Source organism: Protopterus annectens, chromosome 13.part0, assembly GCF_019279795.1.
Source record: "Protopterus annectens isolate FY-2018-M chromosome 13.part0, PAN1.0, whole genome shotgun sequence".
Lineage (NCBI taxonomy): Eukaryota > Metazoa > Chordata > Ceratodontiformes > Protopteridae > Protopterus > Protopterus annectens.
In genome coordinates, this window is record NC_056747.1 from 1,213,984,981 (window position 1) to 1,214,004,519 (window position 19,539).

The window sequence follows — 19,539 nt, forward strand, 5'->3', positions numbered from 1 at the left end:
CCCCAAAACAGGAGCCGAAGGCACCGACCCCGAGGACGGAACCGAGTCAATCCGTGCCGAGGCCCCGAGAGGGAGCGTCGGAACCGAAACATCGGTCCGACTCTCGGTCCCGGAACCAAGGACGGATCTTCGGCTCCGAGACTCCAGTACCGGATCGGATGGAGTCGAGGTGAACGGTGCCGACCGAGAAAAAGACGGTTCTGGCACCGAGGGCTCCACAATCATCAGTTCAGCCTCTTCCGGCTCCGAAGACTGGACAGGTCTCGGAGGAGGAACAGATGGAGATATTGGAAGGCCTTCAAGTCTCGACACCAACTGAGAGGAGACCGAGATGAGTTTGGATAAAGCCGTATTCTCCATCAATTTCTGCACCACACGGTCCACATCGGTGTCGGAGAGGGGCCTGGAAGAACGAGTCGAAGGGATCGAAGACGGAGCCGACCTCAGCAGAGTCGACGGAGGGAGCTCCATCACCGGTTCCAAGACTCGAGGCTCGGAAACTGCCAAAGTTGAACACTCGGCCCGAAGTCTGTGGAACCGGTGATCTAACTGGATCTGAAGAGCTCGGAGCCGATGACTTTGGTTCCGACGCCTTCGACCCCTTCGAAGACTTGGATGCCTGGTCTGAAGCATCCAGAGCCTCCTGGAAAGAGGGTTTCAATAATCCTCTATCCATCAGTTTCCTGCGCCTATCTGTCATGACCCTCCCACTAAAAGAGTGACAAATAGAGCAGTCCTCTTGTAAGTGGAGAGGGCCAAGACAGTAGACACAGGAACTGTGGTTGTCTGTGACCGACATCTTTTGGCCACACTGACAACGTTTGAAGCCAGATTTTAATTTTTCTGACATAATAACAAGAAAGAAAGACAGTCCAGTAAGTAAAAGTCACTTCCAATGAAAAACAGTCAAATCCGATAGTAAGTGTCAATTCCTAATAAAGCAGACTACAACAAATACTTAGTCAAAGTTATTCAAGTAGGGGTGGTAGGCCCCGAGAAAAAAACTCTGTACCCTTTAGTTAAACTAAGTAACTAATCTAAGGAACCGAGATACCCAAGTCCACTCACACACCTACTCTAACTTTTCCTGACTATATTTAAGTAATTTTTTGAAAAAGTTTACACAGAAAGATAAATTCTTATCTGTAAAAGCCTCGAGCTAGTCCCCAGCGATGCGTATGCAGCAGCGGCAAACTAGATCCGAGGTAAAGGTACAGGGGGATTGTGGGTATTAGATGTCCTCGAGCTTCTTCTCGATGCAGAGCTTGCAGTCGGCCGGCACGGAGCCGAGGATCGGCTCCGAACCCATGTGTAAGAACAAACGGCGAGATTGAACACTATCACATCAAACCCTACAGAAATGTGCCACTAAAAAGAAAAAGGGCTTCCCAAACCATAAAATACACAACATATTAGAATTAAAATGCTAGGCTAAAGTCCCACCTTTTCAATTAGCAGCTTCTTGCTCATTGTAACACATCTGTTTAACCGTTCTTTGTACTTCTCCAGCATCTTCTGTTGTTCATCAATTTGTCTCCGGAGATCATTGTTTGTCTGAAGATAAACACAGGCAAGATTATTATAATACAGTAAGATGAATAGGAAAAAGTCTATACTCCAGTCTATAAACACCATTTGCCACTATAATCAAGCTCCACCAAGTAAAATTTGTGAAACCTGATTTACAAACATTTAACAATAGTACACAAGCAAAAAGCTCAATACTGACATACTGCAGACAACATGATCCGACATACATGTAGAAGTCTTCTAAATTACCGCACATTTCAACAGAAAGGCACAGCCACTTAACTACTAAAGGAACACAGTGGATTAAAACAAGTTATGGGAACTCAAAAAGCAAGCTCAACATCTATTACAGCAAAAAAGCACCAAGTGAACATCAACAACTGAAAGTTCAAAAAAAGGGAGAACCTCAGTGATCATAAGTGCAAAGTGCAACTATATTTATCACAGAATAATTGCAATATTAGACTCCAATATTCATGGGCATGAGAGCAGATGCAGACAAACATGTTACCATGGACTGACTAGATTGATTCAGACATGAATCATGGTAGTTCACAATAGAATATGATGCCAGTCTCAGTAATATGAATGGCACACGCTGTACAGAAGTAACTAGTACACCAATGCATACTAGGCACTCCTGTGCTTGGGATGGACGGCAACACTTAGCATGACACTGCAGTGATGCAAGTTTACTATAACACATTATACGCCTTAGCACACAGCACTGTGCAGCTACTTGGTAAGGCATAATGTACCTTCAAATATTTCCATACAGTGCTGAAATGTGGTCTGATGTCACACCTAATGATGACTTGTGCAGAAATCAGACAACCTGAAAGTCCGAAGTTCACTGTAATACTTTGGTAATGGCAGGATCTGGTGCTATTTAAGCTCCCACTGGCAGGACCTTGCCAACATCACAATGTAGGGGGGCAGGAGGAGATTGTGTGTGGTAGCAAGTATTCCTGCACCATAGGGATGTCACTGTCAACAAGGAAATCCCTGCCCTGCAATGGTGTAGGTTTGTGTGTGGGTGTTTATTTTTAAAGGCTGTGACAGCCCTACTATGTTACTCAGCTCTGTCTCCTGGTGCATCATTTTATGAAACATTTACAATGGAAGGTGGTAGAAAATACAGTTTTGTACCTACCATAAATGTAGATATTCGAGTGTTCACACTGCTGCAGTCATCACATTTGGGTTATCCTGCCGTCAGGTGGTCCCGCAGTCGGCCAGAGTTCCAAAGTCTTGGTCCGGCGTCGGTTGCTGTCGCTTCTTCCCTGTCGTCAGTGCGCCAGGAGTATACAAGATGCATCCGACGCCATTTTCTTCAGTTTTTCTTGCCCCAGATGTCAGGTGCCCCCAAGTGGGTAGGCAATACATATTGCTAATCAAAAATATACATATAAAATGAAAACAATACCTTCAGTTACCAGCAAATACACCCCAAAGGTTGTATAGGATAGAAGGGTATAGATAAGTCCAGCTAGTTCAGAGGGGATGGAGGGAGGGTAACCTGGACTGCAGCAGTGTGAACACTCGAGCATCTACATTTATGGTAGGTACAAAACTGTACTATGTTCATCGTGTTACACTGCTGCAGTCATCACACTTGGGTTGAATCCCAAAGCTAAGCTTGGGTGGCTGGTCTATAAAGAGCTAGGACTGGATAAGAGGCCTTGCAGAACTGCAGTGGCAATTCCTGCTCTGGACTTAGAGTAAAGAGGCAGGTGGTAATGCTTGGTGAAGGTGTGCACTGAACTCCAAGTTGCAGCCTCCAAAATTTCCTTGGTAGGTACTCCTCTGAGAAAGGCTGCTGAAGTGGCTGTTGCCCTGCTGGAATGAGGCCTAATGTTATTAGGGACTGATTTTCCATGCTGTGTGTAGCAGTACCGGATACAGTGTCCTATCCATTTGGATATAGTCTGCTTTGAGATAGCCTTGCCTTGTGATCTTGCAGCATATGCTACAAACAGTTTACCAGTTTTCCTGAAAGCTTTTGTTTTGTCCAAGTAAAAGCGTAGCTGCCTGTGTATGTCCAAAGAATGCAGAAGTTTCTCCCCTTTATTTTGGGGGTTTGGATAAAAAATAGGAAAATGGATGGTTTGGTTAAGAGCCACACTAGATACCACCTTTGGCATGAAGGTAGGGTTAGTCCTTAAAGATACCCTATCCTGATGAAAAATTATAAAAGGTTCCACTGCCATTAATGCCTGTAGCTCTGAGACTCTTCGTGCTGAAGTTACTGCCAGGACCAGAGCGGTTTTCCATGATAAAAATTTTTAGATTGGCTACATTGGCTGGCTCAAAAGGTGGTAGGGTCAGTTTTTCCAAAACGAAATTGAGGTCCGAAGTTAGTGTTGGTGCTCTCCGGGGCAGTCTTATGTTTTTAGCCCCTCTGAGGTACTGCTTTAGCAAGGGATGAGAAAATAAAGGAGGATCCGTGTTGCAATGTGCAGAAATGGCAGAGGCATAAATCTTAATTGATGAAAAGGATAGGCCTCTGTCCAGCATCTCAGTTAAGTATTGTAAAATCTGAGGAATGTTTGGAACAAGAGGGTCAAGGCTGTGAGCCTGGTTCCAGGCGCAGAATCTCTTCCATTTTTCTGAGTAAGCTTTCCTGGTGCTAGGCCTCCTGGCCTTCAAAATGACATCCATAACAGCTGTAGAGAGAGGTGTTGTCTGTTTGACTAAAGTATCTGCCATGCAGCCAGGTTTAGGGTTTTGAGCTGACCGTGCAGGATCTGATTGTTTTGTTGAGTTAGAAGGTGTGGAATTTGGGGCAAAATCCATGGTGGGCCCTGAGCCAAGTTCCATAAGATAGGGTACCAATGCTGACGTGGCCAGTCTGGAGCAATCATGATCATCTGTGGTTTTTCTTGTCTGGCTTTTAGGAGTACCTATGAAAGGAGAGGCAGTGGTGGGAAGGCATATATTTTTAGGTTTTTCCAGCTGAACAGAAGAGCATCCACTTTCAATGCTTGTTTGTGATAAGTCCTTGTGCAGAATTTTTGTAGTTGGCAATTCAGAGGGGAGGCAAAAAGATCTATGTCTGGGCATCCCCATTTTTGTGTTATCATGCTGAAGATTTGTGGGTTCAATTTCCATTCGTGAGGGTCCATGATATTTCTGCTTAGGTCATCTGCTTCGTCGTATTTTTCTTTCCTGGCAGGAATTGTGCTTGCAGGTGAACTTGGTACGTTACAGCTGTGTTCCACAAGGTCATGGCTTGCCTGCATAGGGGATAAGAGTGAGTGCCCCCTTGTTTGTTTATGTACCACATTACTGTGGTGTTGCCTGTCTTTAGTAATAGTTGTCCTGGGTGTAGAAGGTCCTTGAAAGCTGTTAGGGCATTTTGAACAGCCAACATCTCTTTATGATTGATGTGAAAATGCATCTGGTCTGTGGTCCACTTGCCCTGAATGCATGTTCCTGCCATGTGTGCTCCCCAGGCGTAATCCGAAGCACCTGTTGTTAGAGTTTGCCTGGTTGTGGGTTGGGTAAAAGGCTGACCCTTGTTTAGGTGACATGCCTGTGCCCACCATCGAAACTCCTGTTGTAGGCAGGGAATTATTGGAATTACTGCTTCTAGACTGTGAGAATGTTGAGTCCAAACACTTTTTAGGTACCACTATAATTTCCTCATATGCAGTCTGGCATATGGTATTAGTAGTATGCAGGATGCCATGAATCCCAGGGCCTGCAGAATTTTTCTTGCAGGGAGATGGGACGTTTTTGCCAGTAGTTGAAAATATTGAGTTAGTTGCACTTGTTTGTCTGGCGTGAGGTAAGCCATCTGGGCCGTTGTATTTAAGCTGCCACCCAGGAATGTAATCTGTTATGAGGGCACTAGTTTTGACTTCTTTTCGTTTACTGTGTACCCTAGAGAAACTAGCAACCTTTTCACAAATGCCAGATGCTGTAGAAGAATGTCCTTTGTCTCTGTTTGAATAAGGCAGTCGTCCAGGTATGGATATATTTGAATTCCTTTTTGTCTGCAAAATGCAATTACTGGTGCCAGGCACTTTGTGAAGACCCTGGGCACAGTAGATAAGCCAAAGGGCAGTGCAAAGAATTGGTAGTGCATTGTTTCAGCTTTGAATCGGAGGTATCTTCTGCAATTTTGTCTGATAGGGACATGCAGGTATGCCTCTGAGGTCCAGAGTAACAAGCCAAGCCTTCTTGCCCAGCATGGGTAGAAGCTGCTATAATGTCAACATTTTGAATTTCAGAATATCCAGTTAAGTATTGAGAATTGAAAGGTCCAGTATAGGCCTCCAGGCTTTGTCCTTTCTGGGGGACCAGGAAGAGTCTTGAGTAAAATCCTTGTCCTTGTTCCTGTTGTGGTACTTTCTGTATAGCTCATGTACATGAGGGCTGAAATTTGTTTTTGTGCCTCTGCCCATTGGTTTTGTGGCAGGTCTGGCATTCCTTTTAGCTTTGGTAAAGTATGGAAGTGGAATCTGTTACCTTGAGATACAATATTCAGGACCCATTTGTCTTGGGTGATTGTTTGCCAGTTTTGAGAAAAAATAAGAAGTTATGTACTCACCATAACGTTCTATCTGAGTAGGTGACTTCATTTGTCTGCAACCTTTGGGTCTTGGGTCCGACTTTGGATCCGAGCCGGCAACTTATTTTACAGCTTATGGATCCGAGCTCCTAGCTCCTCCCCTCATCCATAATCCCCTGCCAACCCTGATTGACCTCAGATCAAGTTTGCCCTTATACCAAATTTCAGACCAAAGTGTCCCAAAAGGGACCAAGAAAGGACATTTAAGAATTGACTTCTGAAGGCCAGGGGGAAGGGGGGGGGGGTGGTTGCAGACAAATGAAGTCACCTACTCAGATGGAACGTTATGGTGAGTACATAACTTCTTGATCTGAAGTAGGGACTTCATTTGTCAGCAACCTTTGGGACAGAGTCCCCAGCTACCTGAATCTTGGGCGGCCATCATGGAAGGATGTTCCGGAGCACTGCGGAGCCAAAGGATGCTCTCCCTCTGGAAATAACGTCCAGCTTATAATGGTTGATATAGGTATGAAATGAGGCCCAAGTGGCTGCAGAGCAAATATCATCCAAAGGTACTCTAGATCTAAAGGCAGGAGAAGTGGATATGGAGCGAGTAGAATGTTCCCGTACTCCCTGAGGTGCGGGCCTCCCCAAAGTTTCATAGGCCAGAAGAATACACTGTGAAATCCATCGTGATAAAGTGACCTTAGAAATGGCTTTACCCAGACTGAATGTGGCAAAGGAAATGAACAACTGATCTGATTGTCTGTGACCAGCAGTCCTATGAATGTAGAAGCGCAGTTGTCTGTGCACGTCTAAGGAATGCAGCTTGTATTCTCCTTTATTCTGATAGGGAAGAAAACTGGCAGGTTAATGGACTAATTGATATTGGTTTCAGAGGCCACCTTAGGAAGAAAGGAGGGAATGGTCCTGAGGTACACTCTATCCTGATGAAAAATCAAGTAGGGAGGTTTCGCACAAAGGGCGTGAAGTTCGGAAACTCTTTTCGCTGAAGTGATGGCGACAAGGAACGCCATTTTCCAGGAAAGATATTTAAGTTCAGCCGAGGCAGCTGGTTCAAAGGGAGGGGCAGTCAAGGCTTGAAGGACTAATGATAGATCCCAAGGGGGTACAGCTTCCTTGACAGGAGGCCTGAGCAGGAAGGTACCCTTGAGGAAGGTTTTACATAATTTCGCAGTCAAGGGACCTGACTCGTGTCCCACATGGTAATGAGAAATGTCTGCCAATTGAACCTTGAGCGTAGAACAGCTAGCTCCCCGTTGAAAAAGTCCGGTGAGGAAATCCAAGACAGACTGCAACGAAGCCGTGAAGGGATCTATGTTATGGTGTTCCGCCCAGATGGAAAAACGCTTCCATTTACTGCGATAGACTTTTCTAGTGGAAGGTTTACGTGCTGCCACCAAGATGGCTTTAACTAGTGAAGAGATGCCGGGAGTCCTGAATAAGAGTAGAACTGGAGCAGCCAAGCTGTCAGCTTCAGGTTGTCCAGATTCGGGGTCGGTAGGCCTAAGGGATGGGATATTAGATCCGGAATGGGATCCAGAATCCAGGGAGGATTCACCAGATGAGACCACAGGTAAGGGAACCAAGTTTGACAAGGCAAGAATGGGGCAATGAGGATCATTTTGCTCCCCAACAAAGAGGCCTTCTGTATTAGTTTCAGCATCAGGGGTAGAGGAAGATAGGCATAAAGTAGACAGGGAGGTCAAGCATGCACTAGAGCGTCTTTCGGGGCTTCCATGAGGGGGGGAATCAGAGCGAAGAAGCTGGAGCATTTCGTGTTTGAGGGAGTGACAAAAAGATCGCAGCAGGGTTGCCCCCATTCGGCAAAAATCCGCTTCGCTACCTGGGAATTGAGAGATCACTCTTAAGGGGCAAGAATAGTGCGGCTGAGCTTGTCCGGCAGAATGTTGGACCGTCCCGGAATATGCGTTGCGATAAGGAAGCGGTTGGTGGAGATAGCCCATTCCCACACCCTCATGGCCTCTCGACAGAGAGGGTAGGACCTGGTCCCCCCCTGTTTGTTGATGTACCAGACAACTGACATGTTGTCCGTCTGTATCGCAATAGTTCCTATGGGGAGAAGGTTCTGAAGTGCTTGCAATGGCCAACACCACCGCCCTCATCTCCAGAACGTTGATATGCAAGGAGGTCTCTGTGTCGTTCCACGTGCCTTGGACCGTTCTGCCTGATCAATGCCCCCCCACCCCACCTGAGGCGAGAGGCGTCCGTGGTTACAGTGGCGAGGGGAAGCGGTGTGCAGAAGGGTCGTCCCGTATGAAGGTCCGGGGACTGGAGCCACCATAAGAGGGCCCTCCTGCAAGCCCTGCTGAGTGGGAGAAACTGAAAGGACCATTGGACTAAAAGGGTCCACTGTAGCACCCTCATATTCAGACGAGCGTATGGAAGAAAAGTTATTGCTGCTGCCATGGAGCCTAGTGCCCTCAGGAGGAATTCCGCCGGTGGGGCTTTTAATTGGAGGATGGCCCACACATGAAGTCTCAGGTTTTGAAGTCGCTCCGAAGTGAGGAACGCTCGCAGACTTCTCGTATCTAGTTTGGCCCCTATGAAATCTATCACTTGTGTTGGAGCAAGGGAGGATTTGTCCAGGTTGATCGTAATGCCTAGATGGGGAGCTAGCCGGAGGTGGTGATTTCTGGCTGCGCAGAGTAGATGCCTTGTCGGGGCGGGCAGAAGCCAGTTGTCCAGGCACGGGAAGACCTGCATTCCCTAGAGTCTCAGGTGGGCCGCTATCACTGCTAACACTTTGGGGAACACCCTGGGGCTGTGGTGAGACCAAAGGGAAGGACCCTGAACTGATAGTGACTGGCTCCCAGCTGGAAGCGGAGAAACTTCCTGGATCGTCTGTCCATTAAAATGTGGTAGTATGCATCCTTGAGTTCTATTGAGCACATCCAGTCGCTCTCCCGCAAGAGGGGGAGAATGGATTGAAGGGTGACCATCCGGAATTTTTCTTTGGTTACTGACAGGTTCAAGAGTGAAAGGTCGAGAATCGGTCTCAAGTCCCCCGTCTTTTTTGGCACCAGAAAGAACCTGGAGAAAAACCCTAATCCGAGTTGATCTGGGGGGATGGGCTGGATGGCTCTTTTTTCTAGCAGCTGCTGAATTTCTGCAGCTGCTGCCTCCCTCTGATCGGGTGGTACATCGGGGAGGTTTTTGAGTCTGGGGAGATGGTGCAGTGGGATTTTGTAACCTCTGAATATGATACGAAGCACCCAGTGATCTGACGTAATGGACTCCCAAGCCACCAGGTGCTTCAAGAAGTGCCCCCCGACTGCCTCCAGAGTGGAGCAGTCGGGCAACCCCTCAGGGCTGCTGCTTGGGCCGATCAGAGAATGTTTCTCTGGACCCAAAATTTCTCGGGGCCCCACTGCCTCTAGGGCGGCGTCCTTGTCCTCCTCTGCCATGGAAGGACTGGTTGTACGGAGAAGGATGGGAATATTGTGATTTCCGGAACCACATCTTCTTCTGTTCCTTTTGGTTCTTGGAGAAGGACCTCTGGGGAGCAGAGAAGCGGACTCCAACGGCAGACAGCGTCTTCCCGTCCTTTTCGCTCTGGACAAGTGTCTCGAGAACAGTCTTGCCAAACAAGGCAAAACCAAAGGGGGCATTCGCTAAGGGCGCCTTAAATGGCTCCGCGAAGTCACAATGTCTGAGCCAGGCCTGACGTCTCATGACTAGACCCGCTCCGCTGGCTCTAGCGGCTCCCTCTGTGGTGTGGGACAAAAGCCGCATAGAGGTATTTGAGACAGATCTTAGAGTGGCCATACGAGTGGAGTACAACTGCTTGTCCTCCACCGACATGGACTCTGGTGGGGAAGCAGCATATTCTTTGATAAGATCTCGCTGCATCTTGATGACATGTGCCATGTAGTTCAGGGACCTTACTGAGAAGGTCGCTGAACTTAATACCCGCTTCCCGAGGCGATCCATCGAGCGGGACTCCTTGCTTGGTGGATGGACCGAGGGGCTCTCCTGAGCTAATTCCCTCTTCGTGGCTGCCGCCATCAACATGGCATCTACGGGGGGACCCTTGCTCCAATGGCACCGGTCTGCAGGTGGACTCAAAATTCTATCCGGGCATTTGGGGACTGGCTCCTTCCACGCCCTGGTGGTGATAAGGTCCACCAGGGGGTCGGCCGGAGGGGACACCCAAGAGGGAGACGGGCCTGCTTCAAATGTCTCCAGGAACACGGACTCGTCGGAAGCCTTGGGGGCAGACCCCCCCCCCCGATCCTGAGCATTTCCATGATGTCTCCAAAGGAGACATCCTCGGGGGGTGACCTTGGGGAGCCTTCCCCTTCATCCAAGTCAGTGTCCTCTGTTAAGGACTCGGGGGAGTCCACGTGTCTCCTCTTACACTTATGCTTGCGAGGCACTTCCTCAGGGGGACTGTCCGAGGAGGTCTCACCAGCAATATCCTGTTCCAGTGGAACAACCTGGGACATCGAAGCATGCTGTCCCTGTGGCCAGGTGATGGAAGCCTGGACCAGCAGAGAGGGAGTGCAGGGTGGAGCCGATGCAAGGACCGGGGGTCCGGATGCTCTCAACAGAGCCTTCTCCACTACATTGAAGGCCGAGGGGGAGACTCTCTCCCTGGAATCCGAAAGCCGGCTCCCACTTGGATCCGATGAAGGGATCGGAACCGGCGCCGAGGCCACCGGATCCGAAGGACCCGTGTGCTCCGACCTGGACGGAGCTGAAGGCACACTGAATCCCTTGGATCCGAAGCTTGTTCCACGGCACCGAGAGGTAGGATCCGACGAAGGACCTGACACACTTGAGGGCAGGATCGGATCCGAAGTACCCAGTACTGTCTGTGCCGACCCACCCCCGGCTCCAACGGTGCCTGGCTCCGAACGCTCCGAACCCGGGAAGCGGTTCGGAGAAGGAGCTATCGGGGCAAAAAAAGGTGTCGAGCTCCCCCCCGAAGGGGGGGGGGGCAAGAGCACTCCATCTGCAGCTGGGCCTGGATGAACCTTCTCATCATCCGGTCCATGTCTGCATCAGAAAGACTAAGTAGATCTCGACGAGGCCACCAAGGTGGGCCAGGAATGCCGCCTTGATGACCTTGACAGAGATCGGGTCTCCTCCTCCTCTGGTCCCGGGGAGAAGCAAGGGGATCGGATCTGAGGAGGAGAGGACCTGGAAGCCATGGAGGGAGAAGCCCGCTTAGCTGGGGGGCCGAAGCGGAGGCTTCGGCCCACCGCTTGTGGTGCTTCTCCCTCCTTTTCTCCCTCCTGGCCTCACTTTCCTCCGGCGTCTTAGTGGGAGTTTGAGTCCCGGCCGGGGGAAGGGGCACAGGAGTGGCTACCACCAAGGACTGAGGAAGAGCCACGGGAGTACCGGAGGCCGAAGCTGGATCCGGGGGCAATAGTCCTGCCAGAACCAACTTCGACCTCCGCTCTTTCAGTGCCCTGGGGTGGAACGCTGCACAAATGGAACACCCTGAGGACAGGTGTTCAACCCCAAGGCACCGAACACACAGAGTGTGGCCATCCGCCGGTGAAAGCTTATGGCCACACTCGGTGCACTTAGAAAAAATGGGTTTTGGGGCCTCCGACATTAGAAAAAAAATAACTACACAAACACACCAGGCCCCAAAAACACAAGCAACACGCACATACTCTACGACCAGCGAGGGGAGGAATTACACTAAAAATGAATAAAATTTAACAAAAGGGAATCCTAAACACACACACTATTAAAGAAATCAAAGATTTTCTATTTTAACAAGTTTTTTTCTCAAGACTTATCTGAAAGTCGCCAGGAGCTCTGAAATCCAGCTGTCTCTTCTAAGAGCGGCAAACTAGATCTGAGGTCAATCAGGGTTGGCAGGGGATTATGGGTGAGGGGAGGAGCTAGGAGCTCAGATCCACAAGCTGTAAAATAAGTTGCCGGCTCGGATCCGAAGTCGGATCCAAGACCCAAAGGTTGCTGACAAATGAAGTCCCTACTTAAGATGTGCTAGTTTTCCCCCTAAGGGGGCTTCCAGAAGGGATGTGCTTGGCGTACGCAAGGGACAGCCATTGTGACTGTTTCCTGTAAGGCTGAGACTTGTCCTCACCTCCTTTTGGGGTTGAGGTGCCCCACTGTTGTTGTCTGTTTGAGCCTTGGGGTTGAGATCTGCCTCTTGGGCAGCTGCATCTGCCCCTCTGTGGCCTGTCTGACACTGGAAAGGACCAATTTTTTGTTGGCCAATTTCTGCTAAACCGAGGTGGCTGTACCTGCAAGAAATCCTTGACTGTTTGCATAGATTTAGCTTTATCCTCCATTTTCTTTAACACCAAACAAGGTATCATGTTGTAAAGGAGCATCCAATAACTTTGCCTTAACATGTTCAGGTAAACTCTGTTCTTTTAACCAAGCATGTCTTCGAATAACAGAGCCTGTAACTGCAGCTCTACAAGAGGCATCTAAAGAATGAAAACCACATTGCAGAGTATGTTTTCCCACCAGTTCAACTGCATGCAATAAATCCTGCATTTCTTTACAATCAGGAGCTTCTGAGCTAGCAAGCATTTTCTGTTTTAACTGAGCCATTAAATATTGTTGGTACTTAAGCATGTGAAACTGGCAATTTAAAGCTCTTACTGCTAAAGTTGCAGACGTGTATACTTTCTTCCCCCATCTATCCAAAGCTCTGGAATCTCTGTCAGAGGGTACTGGATTTTTTGCAATGGAGGTCTTAACCCCTTTTGGATCCTGGGAAATAGTTTCTGGATCAGCAGAAGGGTTTTTGTATAGAAACTTGTGAGAGTCAGGGACTCCATAATACCTGTCTGGTTTGGCTGTAGCAGGGGGCAAAGAGTCAGGAGATAAGCTGGATTCAGAGAACACATCATCCACAATGTCTAGTACAGGCGGAATAGCCAGGGGCATGCACTGAGGCAATAAAAGGAAATACCTGAGCCTTTTCTTGGATTCTGAGTATTCCTGACTTTCCCAATGGAAATGTTCCCTCATGGTATGTAAAGTTTCCCCAAAAGAGTAATCCTCAGGAGGAGAGGCTGAAGGGATAGATTCCACAGCATCAGAGTCCTCATAGGGGGGTAAGGAGTATCCCTGGTCTGAAGAGGAATGACAGGAAATGGAAACCTGATCAGAGGAGTCATAGTCTGTATCCTGCCTAGGCCTTTTCTCAGGAGGGGGATGGGAACCCCTGATTAGAGTAATGAGGTCTTCGGCCATTTTGAGCATCTGTTTCTTAGGCATGGAGGACTGTCCAGGAGAATGCTGCACTTGTTTATTTGTCTTTAATGGTACCTTTGTCTTAGATGTTGATTTAATGGCAAGTTGTGAAGGTCTGAAAACACCCTCAGAAGCCAGTGCCTGCTCAGCGGCTCCGGTCCCATCTGAGGGATTAGTTTCCGTAGGCCCAATACCTTGAGTTTCCAGAGGCCTAGTTGTCTCCACATGGGAGTCGGAGGCGGCCTATGGCTCTGAGGTAGCAGGTGTCAGGGGCTGTGAAAGCGCCTCACTGAGAACCAGAGGCTGGCCTAGAAGAGGTTTTGTCGTCGGTTTTGGACCTCGGATGCCTGTCTTTATCCTTGTCTTTGCGTTTTTTTGGAATTGCGGTCGTCGGTTGATCCGACGGCATAGTATAATTGAACCTTCGGCCAAAGTAGTGCAAAGCAAAATCAAAACGTCTTTTTATAGTGCGTTTGTTAAATCTAGCACAAAACCGACAACTAGTGACGTCGTGATCAGGGCCTAGGCATGGAATACAGTAAGAGTGGAAGTCCTTATGAGGTATTTGCTTCCCACAAGAAATACAATTAACTTTTTCTGACATCGGTCTGAGGCCAGAAAAAAGTTTCCCCAATGGGGTACTTAGCTTTATTGAAGACTTCGGATCTGAAATTCAACTTCGAAAATCTCAGGAGTCGGCCGACCGGCATTTGCGAACTGCTTCTGCATCGGGCACCGTGCGGCAAGAAAGACTAGAGAAAATGGCACTGGATGCATCTTATATACCCCTGGCACACTGACGTCAGGGAAGAAGCGACAGCAACCAATGCCTGACCCAAGACTTTGGAACTTTGGCCGACTGCGGGACCGCCTGATGGCAGGATAACCCAAGTGTGATGACTGCAGCAGTGTAACACGATGAACATCTTGGTTCATTTGCTTGGGGCACTGTCACTGCACAATGGAGCAGAAAGTAGCACAAATAATCGCAAAGAGCTTCTCTATGCCATTCTGTGGTGCACAAGCCCATATACAAATAGCGTCCTCAAAAAGTTCTCCTTACTCCAAAGGTACAGCAAGCTCAAAGTCCCGTAATCAAATGTCAAAAAATGTGTAGGGGTGGGAGAGTACTGCAAATTACCCTAGCACTAGAACACTAATATAGGTATAGCGAGTTCAGATTCTTACTGTTCTCTTCTGAATTCACACATTAATTACTACATTTCTAAGTGTCCAATACTTACTTCAGATTTAGTCATGCACACTGACAGCATCTCATTTGTAAGGTCTATATGCACAGGTACTTTTCACTCTGCTTTGAAAAAAGGAAGCTGCTTCTTCACATACAACTTGATCTGTCTGTATAATCTACAACCATTCATTGCAGCTAAGCAGGTGGACCCCTCTTTTCCTATACTGGTCTCAAGCCCTTTGGAGCATGTCAGTGACTCTGCTCTATCATTCAAGCAGTTCAATCCATTTACCCATCACCCTTTGCATCAAAACATTTTCTTATGTTCATATTAAAGTTACTCCCCTTCAGCTGCACATAACACCAAACATGGGTTGGTGAACTGGTGTTTCAACCCAGTCCTCTCAAGTCTCATTTTATAGCCTTGTACAATGGCATCCAATTTCTTATCTGGTCTTAACAAAATTTAGCCATGCTCTGCCTTCCCCTCGTACTCCACTCATTCTAATTATGATCACTACTAGCTTAACTGTGAAATATCAAAAAATTACTTCAAATGTTGTTTTAGCATTACTTTGTAGAATGACACCACCACGTCCCTTGAACTCATCCTCCTTACAACCCAGCCCATTATTTTACTGAACTTGACTGCTGTTCAGTAAAAAAACAAAATAAAAACTGGCAGAATGGGATAACCCAAGCTGCACAAGTCCTGTATCATCGAGTGAAGTTATATTATATACATATATATATATATATATATATATATATATGGTAGAAGGGTGGGATAGCATACTGCAACATGGAAGAGGAGGACATCTATGGTGATGTTAAGATTTTACACAACTATTCTATGTCCTTCTATTTACATGTTGCAGTATTCATAACCTTTTGGCGAGTGCCAAAGCTCAAAGGGAAGAGGAGGAGGGTGGTTTAGAACTGCTTTACAAGAATCCTAGCAAAACCTGCTTTAGATCTGGAAATGTGGTCCAATTTGTGGTGTTTGGTGAAGGTATGGACAGATGCCCAGGTAGCTGGCTGCAGAATGGAAGCAGTGTCCATCCCTTTGAAGAAGGCTCCAGATGAGGCCATGGCTCTAGTGCAGTGGGCTTTAATTTTAGAGTTTAGATGTTTGCCATAGTAGGTGTAACAAAATGAGATGGCCTAGGAAATCCAGGCAGGAACAGTCCCATTTTGTCACTGCTTTCCCCAGAGCTCTGGGGTGAAGAGACAAACAATTGCTCTGATCTCCTAAGGAACTTGGACTTGTGTAGGTAGAATCTTAGTTGGCTGTGATCAAGGGAATGCAGGACACTCTCACTGTCATTCTGGGGATATGGAAAAAAAGGTGAGGAGGTGAATCCACTGGTTCAGGAACAGCTGAGTGACCACCTTAGGCATGAAGGATGGGTTAAGTCCGTAGGGTCACTACTCTTGTGGAAGATTAAAAAAGGTGGGTAGCCATGAGGACCTGGGGCTCTGACTCTCTCCTGACTGATATCACAGCCACCAAAAATAACATTTTCCAAGCGCAATATTTCAGCAAAACTGTACCTGCTGGTTCAAAAGGAACAGTGAGCTTCTCTAAAATGTAGTTCAGGTCCCATGGCAGTGGAACTGGTCTCCTGGGGGGCCTGAGATGCAGTACTCCCTTTAAGAATAACTTCGCTGGAAGTCAAGAGGCAGACAAGCAGAAATAGCAGCCAGGTGGACCTTAATAGAAGAATATGCCAGCCCTGCATGCAATAATACACACAGATAGGACAGCGCTACAAAGATCTTACCTTGAAATGGGGCCAGCTGTCTTTTAAGTCACCAAATACAGAACCTTTTCCATTTGGACAAAGATCTCCTAGTATTGGGTTTCCTGGCTTCCTGCAGGACATTAAGCACTTCCTCAGTGTAAAGGTGTCTGAAAGGGATCAAAACTCCATCACCCACAGGGTTAGGTTCAGAGATTCCAAGGGAGGATGGATTAGGGATCCCTTGGTCTTGTGTGAGAAGGTCCACTCTGTGAGGTAACTTGTGATGACTGCTCCTGGCTAAATGGAGGAGGAGAGGGAACCAATGCGGTCTTGGCCAAAAGGGAGTCACCAACAAGATTTTTGGTTTTCCAAATACATGTTTAAAGCATGCAGAAACTGTGAAGAGTCTTAGGAATGAAGGCCTGACAAATCACGCAGATTTTATGATCATGGCTGGGTCCTAGGCATCCTTACGGGGATCTGATGTCTGCACCTACACTTTCCTTTCCTAGATGACACAAACCCGAGCAGGCATGCAATGACCAAAATAATAGAAAAAAGGCCACAACAGGGTACTTACCTTAAACAAGGAGGATCCAACAGTAGGATGAGCTGCCGTTCGACTGTCTTTTTTGAAAGAAGGAAAAAGGGAGATAAAAAGGGAAAGGAAAGTACAATTGTGTAACACTTACCATAAATGTAGATGTTAGAGTGTATTCACTGTTGCAGTCATTACATTTGGGTAATTCTGCTAGCAGGTTTCCCTCAGCCGGCCTGAATTCCAAAGTCTTGGGTCCTGCATCAGCTGCTGTCGCCCCTTCCCTGACGTCAGGTCATCAGGGGTATAAAAGAAGCAGCCAATGCCATTTTCTTAAGTTTTTCTTGCCCCAGATGTTAGGTGCCCCCCAAAATATATATTCAGAAATACACCAATATAAATTTTACCTTCATCTATAAGCAAATACACCACATAGGTATTATAAATCAGAGAAGGAAAGATAAGATCCAAAAGAAAAAAGGGGGAAGGCGGGTGGGTAACCTGGACTGCAACAGTGAATACACTCGAACATCTACATTTATGATAAGTGTACACAACTGTACTATGTTCTTCGTGTTTCCCTGTTGCAGTCATTACATTTGGGTAGAGTCCCAAAGGTATGGTTGGGAGGCTGGAACTAGACAGCAGTAGGAGCGTCTATGAGGCCCTGCAGAACTGCAGTGGCAAAGCCTGCCCTGGATTTAGAGTAGAGTGGCAGATGATAATGTTTTGTAAAGGTGTGCACTGAACTCCAAGTGGCCGCCTCTAAAATGTCTCTGGTTGTTACTCCCCTGAGAAAGGCTGCTGAGGTGGCTGCTGCTCTGGTGGAATGAGGCCTAATGCCCTTTGGCACTGGCTTGCCATGGTGTAAGTAGCAGAAACTAATGCAGTGGCCTAACCACTTATGCTTTCCTTGTGATCCTGCAGCATATGCCACTAGTAATTGCTCTATCTTCCTGAAAGCTTTGGTTCTGTCCAAGTAGAATCTAAGCTGTCTGTGTACGTCCAAAGAATGCAGAATTCTCTCCCCTTTGTTCTGTGGATTTGGGTAAAAGGTTGGCAGATGGATGGCTTGGTTAAGAGCCACACTGGATGCTACTTTAGGCATAAATGTTGTGTTTGTCCTCAGGGAGACCCTGTCTGAATGAAAAATGATGAAAGGTTCCACAGCCATGAGCGCCTGTAGCTCTGAAACTCATCTTGCAGAAGTAATTGCTAAGAGCAGAGCTGTTTTTCAAGATAAAAACTTCATAGCAGTAGCAACTGGCTCAAAAGGAGGCAGGGTGAGCTTTTCCAAGACACAGTTGAGGTCCCATTGCAGGTATTGGTAGTCTCCTTGGAGGCCTTCAATTTTTGGCTCCTCTGAGGTACTGCCTTAATAAAGGGTGAGAAAAAAGTGGTGGCTCTGTATTGTAATGAGCCGAAATGGCAGAGGCATAAATTTTAATTGTGTTTTTCCAAGACATAGTTGAGGTCCCATGCAGGCATTGGTGATCTCCTTGGAGGCCTTAAATTTTTGGCTCCTCTGAGGTACTGTTTTAATAAGGGATGAGAAAAGATTGGTGGGGCTCTGCATTGTAATGAGCCGAAATGGCAGAGGCATGAATTTTAATAGATGAGAAAGATAGGCCTTTGTCCAGCATCTCAGTTAGGTATTGTAAAATCTGAGGAATTTTTGGCACAGCTATATCTGTTCCTTGAACCTGGTTCCAAGCACAGAATCTCTTCCATTTTCCAGCATAAGATTTTCTAGTACTAGGCCTTCTGGCTTCCAAAATGACATCCATCACAGCTTTGCTGAGAGGTGTGTTTTGTATGACTACATCATCCACCATTCTGCCAGGTTTAAAGTCCTTGGCTGGCTGTGCAGGATCCGATTGTTTTGCTGGGACAGTAGATGCGGTACTTGAGGTAGGGTCTAAGCTGGGCATTGAGACAAGCTCCTTAATATTGGGTACCAGTGCTGGCGGGGCCAGTCTGGTGCAATCAGTATCATCTTTGGCTTCTCTTGTCTGACCTTTAGGAGTACCTTGAGGAGGAGAGTCAGAGGGGGAAAGGCATATACTGATAGATTTTTCCAGCTGAAGGATAGGGCGTCCACTTTCCATGCTTGTCTGTGATAAATCCTTGTACAGAATCTCTTTAGTTGGTAGTTGTGAGGGGAGGCAAATAGATCTATGTCCGGGCATCCCCATTTCCTTGTTATCATGCTGAAGACTTATGGATCCAGTTTCCACTCGTGGGGATCCATGAGGTTTCTGTTTAGTTAGTCTACCAGAGTATTTTTCCTTCCTGGCAGGAATTGTGCCTGCAGATGTACTTGGTAAGTCAATGCTGTGTCCCACAAAGTCATGGCTAGTCTGCAAAGGGGGTAAGAAGGTGTGCCCCCCTGCTTGTTTATATACCACATGACCGTGGTGTTGTCTATCAGTAGTTCTCCTGGTTGAAGTAGGTCCTTGAATGCTGTCAGGGCATTCTGAACAGCTAGCATCTCTTTTTGATTGACATGTAGATGGATTTGGTTTGAGGTCCATGTTCCCTGAATGCATCTTCCTACAGTGTGGGCCCCCCAGGCATAATCTGATGCATCCGTCGTTAGTGTTTGCTTGCCTGGAGGTAATGTGAACGGCTCTCCCTTGTTTTGGTGACTAGCCTTTGCCCACCATCGAAACTCCTGTTGCAGGCATGGAATGAGAGTATTGATAGTTTCCAGGCTGTGGCAATGTTGAGTCCAAACACTTTTTAGGTACCACTGAAGTTTCCTCATATGCAGCCTTGCATATGG

At 47.3% G+C, this 19,539-nt stretch overlaps 1 protein-coding gene across 6 annotated transcripts in view; it reads right to left on the minus strand.

The window, feature by feature from the left end:
• TLK2 (tousled like kinase 2) overlaps positions 1-19,539 on the minus strand; it is a 3,436,060-nt gene that overhangs the window by 1,778,706 nt on the left and 1,637,815 nt on the right. For all 6 annotated transcript variants that reach the window (XM_044055220.1, XM_044055218.1, XM_044055219.1 and 3 more), the window contains one exon: positions 1,444-1,554. In XM_044055220.1, coding sequence (XP_043911155.1) covers positions 1,444-1,554 — 111 coding nt within the window. The remainder of the gene's footprint in view (positions 1-1,443; positions 1,555-19,539) is intronic.